The 12,539-nt window shown below is 35.9% G+C and overlaps 1 protein-coding gene across 7 annotated transcripts in view; it reads right to left on the bottom strand.

The window, feature by feature from the left end:
- Positions 1-447: 447 nt before the first annotated feature.
- The window catches only part of LOC106124557 (agrin), a 128,326-nt gene continuing 116,234 nt past the window's right edge, over positions 448-12,539 (bottom strand). For 4 of the 7 annotated variants that reach the window (XM_013321345.1, XM_013321346.1, XM_013321347.1 and 1 more), the window contains 17 exons: positions 11,687-11,926; positions 11,087-11,392; positions 10,762-10,914; positions 10,342-10,617; positions 9,995-10,141; positions 9,591-9,724; positions 8,737-9,037; positions 7,677-7,871; positions 5,532-5,895; positions 5,163-5,375; positions 4,629-5,023; positions 4,307-4,553; positions 3,981-4,145; positions 3,388-3,584; positions 2,758-2,944; positions 1,777-2,141; positions 448-1,389 (listed from right to left, as the gene is read on the bottom strand). In XM_013321345.1, the coding sequence (XP_013176799.1) occupies positions 1,244-1,389; positions 1,777-2,141; positions 2,758-2,944; positions 3,388-3,584; positions 3,981-4,145; positions 4,307-4,553; positions 4,629-5,023; positions 5,163-5,375; positions 5,532-5,895; positions 7,677-7,871; positions 8,737-9,037; positions 9,591-9,724; positions 9,995-10,141; positions 10,342-10,617; positions 10,762-10,914; positions 11,087-11,392; positions 11,687-11,926 (4,031 nt within the window). In that variant the 3' untranslated portion in view covers positions 448-1,243. Of the gene's footprint in view, positions 1,390-1,776; positions 2,142-2,512; positions 2,628-2,757; positions 2,945-3,387; positions 3,585-3,980; positions 4,146-4,306; positions 4,554-4,628; positions 5,024-5,162; positions 5,376-5,531; positions 5,896-7,676; positions 7,872-8,736; positions 9,038-9,590; positions 9,725-9,994; positions 10,142-10,341; positions 10,618-10,761; positions 10,915-11,086; positions 11,393-11,686; positions 11,927-12,539 lie in introns of those variants that run through there. The other 3 variants (XM_013321344.1, XR_001228210.1, XM_013321348.1) reach the window with 3 other exon arrangements.

Genomic DNA, 12,539 nt, shown 5'->3' with positions numbered 1-12,539 from the left:
AAAAACATATACTTCTAACAAATTTTGTAAATATTGCGTCAATTATTTAAATTGTATTAAAGCGGATTGAATTAAATTATTCACAAAGTAAATACTAATATTTTCATTATTGCTTTTCAAATCCATTATGTTCAATAAACATTTTTAATTTTCAAATACATTTAAATTTTCACTGTCCAAAAGAAAAAAGTAATTAAGTATGAGTTAATTCTTAAAAAATACGCGGTACAATAAAACTATGGCACTTTAAATTATAAAATAATTATTCTTATCATAAATTTCATCACACAAAAATACTACAATATTAAATATAGTCAATTACATCAATATAAAAAAAAATCTTCAAAAAATTACGTACAGATTTAACATGGAAATGTTTTGTAATAATTAAAAAAAAGAAATGTAATTTTAAACTTAACATGGAATGTTCATATTAAAGCGCAATTATTAATTTAATATGATGGACATTAATAATATATGATAATACAAAGATTAATAATAAGATTATTATCATTCTACTTATATATTAGGGAACTATTATATAGCAACCATTTCTACGCTTAATCGTAATTATCTATTTTTTAAACACGTAATACAAACTGTTTTGTTTATCTGTACAAATAATTGTATGCTTATTTTAATTATTTGTGTCGTGCGATCCGAGCACCGATTACATATGGTTTAAAGCAATTCAAAATCTATATATACAACTAAAACTATCACGTAACGTAATATGGCAACAAACTCTTTTGGTTAAAGATATTAATAATCTCTTTGTCCTCTAAATTTATCGGAAAAGTTAGGCTATTTGTCAATTTCCTTTATAATAGATTAATATTGAAAATACTGTAAAGAGTTTACAAAAATCATGAAAATTTATGTCCGATGAAATTGTTAAACTATTGCCCGATAACAATGAATACCATTCCATACAATCTATACAAATATTGTCATCTCTTTCATTCTCTTTTAAAAGGTAGAGATACCGATACATTTTTGTATACTGCGTAAATAAGGTAGTGGAAATACTCGATTAGACTTAAAAACAAACAGTGGATAAATAGCTTTAAAATAAATATATGTTAAATATTTATGATACAAGAAGTAATAAATGGAAAGACGCTTTCTTTCATTTTGAATATTTTATGAAAATTGACATGTTATTTTAAACAATTATCAGGATCCTTTGTGTTAAAAACATTATAAAGTTTAATTTTTAATAGTAGAATTAAAGTAATTCATGTTAATCGCAATGCCTAATCTTCGTTATCGGTCGTATAGGTGTTTGTAGGTTTAAATATCTCCCGCCGGATTTAATGCTTGAAACACATCCACGTAGACCCGTGTAGAGTGCCGCTGGCAACCCTAGCGGCAGGGATGGAGATCCTCCTTAGAAATTAAAAAAAATTACAAGCTATCGTACTAATCGTATCATCACTCCTTCAGGAACATCGTACACGTTGATTCTTGGAAACACAATCGTTGCAAGAGTTGTAAACTGTAATTTTAACTTACTTATTGACCTACTTTATAAGAAAGTTTTATATTATAATATTACCAGAATTATTCATTTAGATATTATTGCAATTAACAGTTATCTTTTCTCCGGATATAAGAATTTTCTGTAAGTGAGACTCGATGAAGTAAATATAGAAAAAATAAGATATAAATAAAACATCTAAAAAAACCTGAATTTGAATTACTAAAATAGTTTTCTGTAAAAATGAAGGCGAATAAAGGAGAAAGATAATTTAATGAAATAAAAAAAAATCTTACCTATCCATAGTTTAGGGTTGGCTTTCGAGGGTACCAATAGTGATTGTGAGTACCCTCTAACTGGGGGTGCGTCGTCAACTTGCAACATAGCTAATCTCTTCCTCCGCCTAACAGTCGCCGTATGCCACAAACCATCGTCGACTCTTACTTTGGACTCAATAGATTGAAACCAGTCCTCATGTGATACCAAATTCATCTCCTTAATATCAGTATCCGTGTAAATTAGTTGCAATCGCCCCCCAATAAGTCCTAGGCCGATAAAATCCCGCGGTCGAATCCCTATTTTACGCCTCCATAATAACAGTCCTGAGTCATTGTAAGTCCGGAACTTTATTTCATATCTAATACCGCGAATATCACGGTTCCTAAAATAATAAAATATTAAATTATTACAATTCCAAATTCTCTCTCAGTAAGATGAATCTCTAAAAATTAAGTATTTACAAACATAAAAACAAGTTGGCTACAACGCGTGCACAATAATCTAGAATCTGCGCGATGACGCAAAACATCAAGCTTGTACAGTGTGCAAAAAAGTTTACACGATCAAATAATATAACGAGACTAACGAACTCAGTATAACTTTGGTGCTCGTTGTACAAACAGAGGTGTATTCGGCGTGGTGAAACGTATGTAGACTAGTCCTTTGCAATTTGGTCGTGTTTCCATATTGTGCACACGTGTAAAATTGACGAATGTTAAAATTAGTTCTCTATATGTTTAAGTTTAACATTACCTAATCTAATTTACAGCACTGTTGTTAAAAATTATAATTAAAGTTATTTCTGGATTCGTCCTTTTTATGTTATCTTATGTCATATCCTTCACCAACGTCTGTGTTAGTTCGTAAGCTAGAAATATAGAGATAATGTTAAAAAGAAATGTTATTTAGTTATTTAGTACAGCTGGTAATTTATCAAGATTTACAATTGTTATAATTTATCATAGTGTCGTGGAAGTGTAATTATGAACTTATCTCACCTGCGGCTACCTTTACTTCTGTATGAATAATAATTGTTTCCGTCGAACTTAATAGGCGCACCGTCATTTAGCATCTCCACTTTTAATTGCACCTCACAATTCCTGCCCTGGTATCCGTCGCGGCAAATGCATTTGTACTCATTTAATAACGGGATGCAGGATCCATTGTTCTTGCACGGAGTCAGACCTAATATTATTTATTTGAATCAACAAATTTTTAGTTTTAATAACTACCTACTTCAATTATTAACACACTTAAAATATTTATTTCAAAGATTCTGTACAACTATTATATTACCGCTTCATCAATCTGGATAAGATTTAAAATTTTCTAAAATCCTAAATCGTAAATTTTCATCTTTTCAACTTAAGTTTAAACAAATAGTGACTACACATTTTTATATGCGATTAAAATGTGTAAAAGCACACTAGCTGTCGCCCGGCGACTCAGTTCGAAATTAAATAAAAACATTAATTGGTAGCCTATGTGCTCTTCTTCCTTTGTTCTACATCTATGCCAAATTTCAACGAGATTCAGGATCCGTTCTCGAAAATACCTTCAAACAAACATCCATCCATCCATCCATTCATATATTTGTATTTATTATATTAGTAAGTAAGATAACTTACCATCTCCGCAAGGAGGTCCAATATACTTGGTAACACCGCTCGTAGCACAAGGCAGTCTGAACTCATCTTGTACGAGTGCGCATTTCGCTGTATCAGAATTATACAATACAAGAGGACTGCCGTTCACGAAGACCTGTTGCACAGCGCCAATAAAACTGCTGGTCACTCCCGACATTTTATGCGGACGGATGTATGCTCTGAAAAAAGGGCTCAGTTTCAAATATCTTTGCGGTTAGGAATAAGATTGATGGCTTTCTGAGTATGCTTCAACCCTTTATAGGATTTTAACATAAAAAAGTTATTAAATGAGGCTAACATTTTTATTTTATACGATTTTTTTTATGATAAATGGTGTATGTTTAGTTGCTCTTAATTACACCTCTCAAGTGTAAAGGGTGTAGATTCACAAGGGTTGACTTTCAATTTCTAAGTAATTTCAAGCTCTTTTTTAGTGATTTTTTACTTAAATTATTATTGACATGACAGTGTTATCAAATGAAACGGTAATTAATATTGGAAAAATATTATACATTTTTTAAACTTGTGTAAAGGAATTTCCTTTTCAAGTAAATTTTCAATTTAACTTTACTTACGGCAAGGAGCCAATGAACAGAGGTAGAGTCAGTTCTAGGTTAGTGAGTGGTGGTGCTGAGTGCCCTCTCTGAGTGGGATGATGGTCGAGTTGCAGGCTACCGTGCCGACCCATCCGTGTGATCCTTGCCCGATGCCAACGACCTTTCGTAATCGGCACTGGCGAACTAAGTGAAGCAAAAAATAAACTTCTAATTAAAGTACAAAAAATAAGCTTCCAACCCCCGATATTGGTTTTCGAGTAACATTTTGAATTTCAGGAAATATATTTGCATAAGCATATAATATTTGCAATTATTCAAATGATTAAAATAAAGCTTTTACTTACGTGATATTAGCGATTCCACTCCCTAAATTATACCGAAACTGTAGGTATCCATTAACCAAGTTAATCGCAATAAAATCCCCCTTGGCTTTATTAGACTGGCCCGTGTAGAGCAGCATTCCGGAGAATCGGTTCGTTAAAAACCAAATTTCAATTCGGAACGCTTTGCCCAAGCCTTCGAGCGGTAATAATTCTATGTAGCTCGTCCCATTAAACTGGGGCGACCAGGTTTCCTGTACTACGCTGACGTCTGTAATTAAATTCTTCTTTATAAAACAAATCAACGATATTTATTATATAACATTGTGAATAGAATATTATGTACCGTTGCTGCAAGTATTTCCATTAGATCCAATTTCGCCTCCAAACAAACAGCGACAGACGTGTCCACCGTCGGGACCGACATCGCACAATAGGCCCTCGTCGTGTCCGCAGGGATTCGACTCGCACGGATCTAATCTCTCGTCACAATTGGCTCCTTGAAATCCGATAGGGCAGATACATGTATATTCAGTTGCCGATCCGGCCGTAGGCTTACACGTAGCTTCGTTCTTACACGGCATACTCATGCAAGGGTTAGGTTGGCACTCCCTTACGTTTTCTATAGACACGACTAATGAGTCCGGTCGGCCCAATTTCTTTGTCACTTGATGACGTATTATTCTCAAGTATTTCACGCAGCCGACAAAGCCGGCCCGGGTGCCGATATTATCGAAGACCCTGAATAAAGGCATTCATTACTTTATGACTGTACGTTGAAAGGAAGTAATTAATAACGTTGATCTGATTACTTTCGTGATGAAAACAGACTTTCTACTTAGAATTCTTGACTACATACATATATGTAAAGATGACTCACCTGGAAAAATTCGTTGGAACGCTGCCAATGAACGTATCGTCGGCGAGATCTAAGGCTTTCAAGTTGCCACTAGACTGACCCGCGACGTCTTCCATACCGTCTACTGATAAAATGCCGTCGCGATGATATCGCTTAGCTGATACTTTATGATATTCATTTAGTGTGATTTTTTCGAGAGACGTTAAAATGATCGCTCCATTACCGAGATTGTATCTACACAAACATACGTGAAGAACATAACTTTATTTGTTGCTACGATAACATTAAAATATCTGGTACAGCACATTATTATCTGAATTTAAATTTCGTAACTTCAACAAAGCAATTTAGACATTTTTTTAGTTTTTTTCCATTTATTTCATTACCTACCTGAATTCTAAATATCCATTCACGATTGCCAATGATACAAAATCTCCAGTACCATCAGGTTTCTGTTGATTGTACAATATGACTCCGTTCTCGGTGAAGGCTTTGAATTCGATATCGATGTTCAACTTATGGTAGGCTTTCAACGGTTTCAATCGAATGTAAGAGGAGCCATCGAACGAGGGAGTTTCGATGTATGCACTAGTTAAGCCGTCTTTGATAAGCGTTTCACAGTTGAAACCGGTGTAAAGGCTAGTACAGATGCATGTATATGTGGTACCGGGCAGATCAACGCACGTGCCGAGGTTGTGACAAGGTTCTGATAAACATGCACTGTACTCTTCAGTTGTGTCTTGTGTTACTTCTTCTGTAAGGAAATAATTAAATCAACCATCTGCACGATCTAAAAATAGCTTACCTATAATTGGTATAAAATTGTCTATACATTTCAATTTGTCCGATATAAAACACTTATATCCTAGTTTCGTAGTTTTAGATTAATTAGAATCCTTTGGCACGAATGACGTGCTTTCGTTACAAAGTCCAGTGTCAGAATGTCATAGTGAGGGGATATAAACGTCGACATTTTAGTGAGGCTAATGTTGCGTCAATACATTGGCACATTTTCGGATTTTCTACCTAACAGTAATTATGAAATTTTATATTTTTCATGTCAAGTAACCACATTTAAAAATGTAACAAGTACTCACAATGAGGGAATGAACGAATGAATTTATATCATAAAGGGGCCAAAAAGACCTTATTAACCATTTTTGTGTGCTATTTAATTACTCAAACGAATAATTTACAAAGCTAAATAGAGTTTACCTTAGTCTCTTCATTAAAATGCTCGAAATGAAAGTAAAACAATGACACAATTAATTAGCGATACCGAGCAATAGTCACAACATAATTAACATTTGTAGTCTGAGCTGAATGTACGTTTCCACCGACTCGCTGCAAACTACGGACTTTGTTTAAATAACTTCTTGAGCACACGCCAGAATGAAATAGATCCGTTTTGATTGCACTATCACGAATAAATAAAAAATACATTTCTATTTAAAATTTTAAATATTAAACAAAATAGACTTTAATAAGGTGAAATTATTAAGATTTTAGTTTACAATTGACATCATAAAAAAAGCTGAAAATAGCTTAAATGTTTTTATCTCAAGTCAAATTAATCGTGGCTCATAACATTAGACAAGTATATCGCAGTATGCAAACTTTTCGGTTACATTTTTATATAGTTTGTATTATGAATTTTGATCACTACGGAATATGTAAAAATATTTATGTATTATAATTTAAAAATAGAATAACTTTTTTTTAAAGTACATGAAGCTACGACAAGATAAATGAAAATATAAGGGAGATTATAAGAGAGAAGGCAACTTTCACATGACCGTAATTCTCGGCAGGCATGGTGTATGAAGTTCTGCGCACGTTCCGCGCTACGCACTGCGTCACTCCAATGTTACGCACGATCACATATCCATAACCCTCTCACATAACTAGTTCAGATTACATTTCAGTGCAGATGCATCAATGAATATGTCAATTTGTTAATTTACGTTTCAAGGTATCTGTATAGTTTGGTTATAAAATTGCAGAGTTAAAAGTTAGTAGAGAAATGATTTTATCTTGACTTTTGGCAATATTTTCTGAGTAGAGTTCACACTACTTTATAAGCGGTCTTATTTACGTATATAAAATATAAATAACACCGCAATTGGATTTGGATGGATATAAAATTCTTCAACTGAGTTTCGAATATTATACGGTCTCATATCGATAACGAAAGAAAATACTGATAAATTGTTGGCAATACGAGCTTGAAGTAAAGGTTACGATTCTTTTTACCTATAAAATAAATATCTGTAAGCTAAACGTACGTAAAAATGGTTATTTGTGATGTTTTATTTTGTAGTTATTTAAGCGTAAATCTATACAGTTTTAATTTTTTTAATTACAACGTATGACCGAACCACTCGTTGTTCTGCGTTAATTTCAGAATAATACCTGTACATAATTTTAATCCCTTTATAAACGAACAAAAAATTAAGGGCCCTATGACACCTCCTGTTATGTTCATTCGTACAAATGCATGTGGCGTTAACTATTAATGTTCTATCTTCGACTTACCATTGCAAGCTTTCCTATGAACAGTGGGTGTGAAACCAGGCCGGCAGACGCAACCGCCCCGCGCACAATAAGCGCCTGGCAGCGCCTCGCAATCCACATCATCGGTACATAGATCCCCTAACAGCGCGCCCACCGCGCCCTCAGCTCCTACTGCACCCACTGCGCCCACTGTCGCCGTAGTCGCTGTTTGCGAACCTAATGTCATTACTCTACCTTAGTGTGCACACGATAGTACAACTAAAGTGTTACATTAGCTCACAAATTCCTCGAACTGTGGCTACGTTGTCAAGCCTTGTATGTCATTTTATATTCCTACTATGTTTGCCATATTTTCTGATAGAATAAACACGCGATCATATCGTTTTTCACCGGGTCAGATAAGTTCGTTGGTCTATGTACAATACATTTTAGAATATCTTTAAAATGTATTAAAGTTTAAATATCAATGTAGCAGATATTAAAACCTCTAAGAACGTTTAGCTTTGAAAATTATCTCACCACCTACTCATCCTCCTGTTTTGCTTTAATACTTTATGTTGCAGAGAGATGTTTTATTCCACGATATAAAGTAGCAAGCCGAGCTTTTTGAGCTTTCAACCTATGAATAATAAAACTAAAAAGTAAATAGTCAACTTTTAAATAGCTTCTTTACGTCAACTCTTGTGCAAATGTCTGCATTCGTTAAGAACGTAATGGGGCGTAGGTAAACTGTCTCCGATGCAAATCTCTTTGTTGGTATAGTAGATGATTATTATATCTTCAGGAATATTATGAAGATTGAAAGGCTATTTCAAACGTAATCAAAATAAAATGCAGCAAATAATTTAGTCTCTTATTCTTTAAAAGCTTCAAAATTTTAATACGAATTTAAAACAAAAAGGTCCTTAAGTTTTGTGGATAACCTTAATAAGTTCTAATAAAATAACTTTCACTTCAAATTGCCCTCATTATGGTAACCCAGTTCTTGTAGTTTGCTTCTTAATTCAATTAAACAAAACCAAAACGCTACAAAAGATTTTATCGCTGATGGTTTGTTGTGAAACAACAATAATTTGCTTACCTTTAAACTTCTGTCCGTTTAGAGAGCTATCGAAGTCACTAGGCGTTTCCTTCCGATTCCAATCGTATTTATTGTAGTATTTGTCGGGGTTGAGTAAGTGCCTTGTCGATTTGGAGGCGGCGCCGTCGTCTTGTTGTGTAAATTGTATCGGTGAAGAGGGTCTGGGAGGACCCGCGGTGCCTGGCACCTCCGATAACTTGCAAGGGCCAAAAGCCTGGACCACGATGTCATCCTGCGTGCGGCACGCTTGCAGCTTGAGGTGGCACTCTGATTCGTACGTCCTGCCATCGCTCCCGCATACCTGTTGGTTTTATTAAGACTCGTGACGACGGCAACTTAAGTGCCATTTCGCACGGAATTTGTCGTGGAACTTCATACTAACATTACAGGATACGAATTTTTATTACGGTTAATGTTATATGTTTTAACAAAATTACCCGGCTAAACGATAAACCTATTTTGTACGTACACGGTTCTGCATAGACGACTTAAATCCATTTTCCTTGTTTATTAGCTAAATTCTTAGAATTAGACGGTAATATTACTAGTATAATTTGCTATTAACTGTTTTACATTATCGACATTACTTCGCTATTACTGGAACACGTTTAATGATAAAGATATAATCAAGTAAGCGGCGACATAACTGGATACTGTACCAATTGGTTTGATATGGAATTTATATAGACTATCGATATCTATTAAATAATACATTTTAGCCGCAATAATTGAATAAATGTATTTTCTTTTCCCAAAAGTTTGGTCATTTAGTTGTTGTTTCTTGTTGTTTAATATAATGTAACACGATTTTAAAAGAGTTGAAAGTATGTATGTTACAAATTTGGGTAGTTTACCAGCATATTTGTATCGGTGTCTGGACATGGCGCGGCAGCACACTCGCAACGGGCGCCGCCGGTGCGCTCCGTGCACACTGCTCCGAAATAACACGACAGATCCACACATGACTCTACCACGCCACCTATTTCAGCTAAAGAAATATAAAAATTATTATACTATCGTAAAATTCCAATAGAGTATAAATAATAATGTCATAAGGAACATCGTGATATTATCATAAAACTATATCGAGTTGCTACCTACATATGCCGTCGCAAATCAATGACCACCCACATAAGTATGACTAGACTTCAATTGATGCCTTATTGATTAGAGATACTTGCAATGCTGAATTTATAACTTAGCCAAGACATGTAATGTAAGTTTTTATAACGTAGCATGTAAGCAATATAATATTTACGATCGGAGCATCCGTTGGGTCCGAGGCGACGCCTGTGGTCAGCACACACGGTGCATTTCTGACCCTGCACAGCGGGCCGGCACACACAGCGCCCCGTCATCTGCTCGCAGTCCTCGCGAACAGACCCGAATGCAGAACATCCACATGCTACACGGTAAAATATACAAAGTAAACAAATGTTACCTAAATTATTATTACAAATATCAAAAAGATGGAAGACTAAATTTGTTGGGAAAATTATTTATTGCAGAAAGCCTTTGCCACTTTTTTTACACCAGGGAAGTAAACATGTCCAATCGCTTTTTGATCTCCCTCTATCACGTTTCTTGCTATAATAAACTACTTACGTATGCAACCAGTATGCCCAGAGCCGATTCGCGGCAGGCCCCAGTAGCCTGGCTCGCATCTGTCACACTTGAGTCCGCCGACACCGGGTCGGCAGACGCACTGTCCGTCATCATCACAGCGGTCGGACACTGAGCCCAGCCGATTGCAGCCGCATGAGGTTGTGATCGGACAACCTTCTTCATTAGGACCACCTGCTGACGTAGTGCCGTCCGAACAACAACCGAACTCTGTATCCGAGCAGTGTAGTATCTTCTTCTCTTCAGGTTTTGTGTCATCTAGCAAAAAGTAATTCATACATTTTTTCTTTTCTGATAAATAGGAATTGCACATACATGTGATTGGATCAGTATTCAGTTATCTTTGGTCAGCGGGAGATGATTTGGTGTAACATTTCGAGGACGAAAATGATTAGAACTAACTTTTAGGGCAGCATCTTGCAGCCGAGACGGTGATGTGGCAATAGCTTCCAGTGGGACAATCTTGACGATGAGGTCCGTTACCGCAGTCGATTTCCAGACCAGTTGTGAGGTCAATCATCGCTTTATTGTTACCGCATGGTCTTACCTCCATACCTAAGACAACAAAAAATATTTTCATTCTTGAGTTGTTTTCTTTGCTTGATCGTTTTTTGTGTTATTGTTTATAAATATCGATGCCATGCTTCAAGAGTTTTGATTAGTAAATTGGTATCGATGACTTTATTTAAAAATGTTATTATTTCCCAAGCACACCCTAAAAACTAACCTTTACACAAGTCCAGTGGTCGCAACCTAAGCTCCAGCTGCTTCTGACAGCCTTCTTTCCGCATTGCGCATAAACTAGGGTAAAGTCTAAAGTCAGAAGCGCAAACTGGAAAATATTCATCGTCAGGCGGACATTCGAAAAGGCAAGAACAGCGCGGGTAGCCGTCGTCACCGAGCTCGCAGCTGGCGCCGAAGTCGCAGCGGATATCTCGGCACACGGATGAGTTCGCGGTGCCCCCCTCCTCCGTCGCCCCCGACCGCTCCGTCGACCCTTCCTCTGCCTCTGTAGTGGTCATCGCGGTCGTCGCTACCCACACCAATTCAAATATTTGCGTGTTAGTCGTGCGATAAAGCGGAAAGTTAGTTAATTGATCGGGCTCGGGTCGCTATATTGGAATTACTGCTAACAACTGAGCCCGTTATCACAGCCCGATAGTTAATATTTTGTTCTAATCTATTTGCAGCACTATTAATATCGATTATAGTTTTTGAACAACATAAATATGTTAGTTGTATTGAAAGTTGGTTAATTGAGCATACAAGTGTATAGTACAAGATATTTATGTTAAAATTATTTAGGAAAGAATAAAAATATACGCACTCATTGCTATAGGAGGTACGACAGCAAGCCTGTCCTTGCAATCTCCGTAGAATATGACGTGTAGGGTAGAGGGTGGAAGGAGTCCGCAAGCTGCTTTCTGCAGTTCACACTCGTTGGGGTACGTCTGCATGGTGCTACCACAGACCGGCTCGCGAGGCGCGTCCGTACAATCAGTTGGACACACGCACTCTCCAGCCAAGCAATGTGCTCCGAAGGAACATCGCACGCCATCGCAAAGAGCTGCAAGATATAACAACTTAAATCTCATTTGCTTAATCCAATGTGCCAATTAATATTATTTGCTCAGAAGTATTGAGTATCTCTTTGTTTTAACGACAAATACGATCCAAAACAAAGAGAAGAAATACAGAGACAATTCTTCAAAATAATAACAATGTAGTATTCATCTATACGTTTAGCCATCGGTATCAATTAACAACTCAAGCATTTATCCATTAAAATGTTTAGTAAATTGGACGACAGAAACATAAATTACAAGAATTTACAAACACTTTTTAAAAGTTCGTATCCGTTCTTGTCGTACACGAGAGATATTACGAAGTTCTCTTTTCCGCGATGAGGGCTAAAAGAAGACATCCGTGAAAATTTAATAACGATTGTTTACCACTTCTCCGCAAAATGAAAGCCTCGTAGAAGCGGTCGATTACCGCCGGACGGGAAACGTGGAATGCTTTTGCCAGAATTAAAATTCATTTTTTGCCGAGACTTACGGAATATGAAATAAGTCGTTAATTAAAAATTTCAAATACGGTCTTTGTTCAAACATTTAAAGATTCATTTGCCGCCAAACGTTAATGTTTTGTATTTTTACAGTTTAATTTAAATCTAATTT

This window comes from Papilio xuthus, unplaced genomic scaffold, assembly GCF_000836235.2.
Source record: "Papilio xuthus unplaced genomic scaffold, Pxut_1.1 DF825946.1, whole genome shotgun sequence".
Taxonomy (NCBI): domain Eukaryota; kingdom Metazoa; phylum Arthropoda; class Insecta; order Lepidoptera; family Papilionidae; genus Papilio; species Papilio xuthus.
This window is presented reverse-complemented; position numbering and strand designations above follow the sequence as displayed.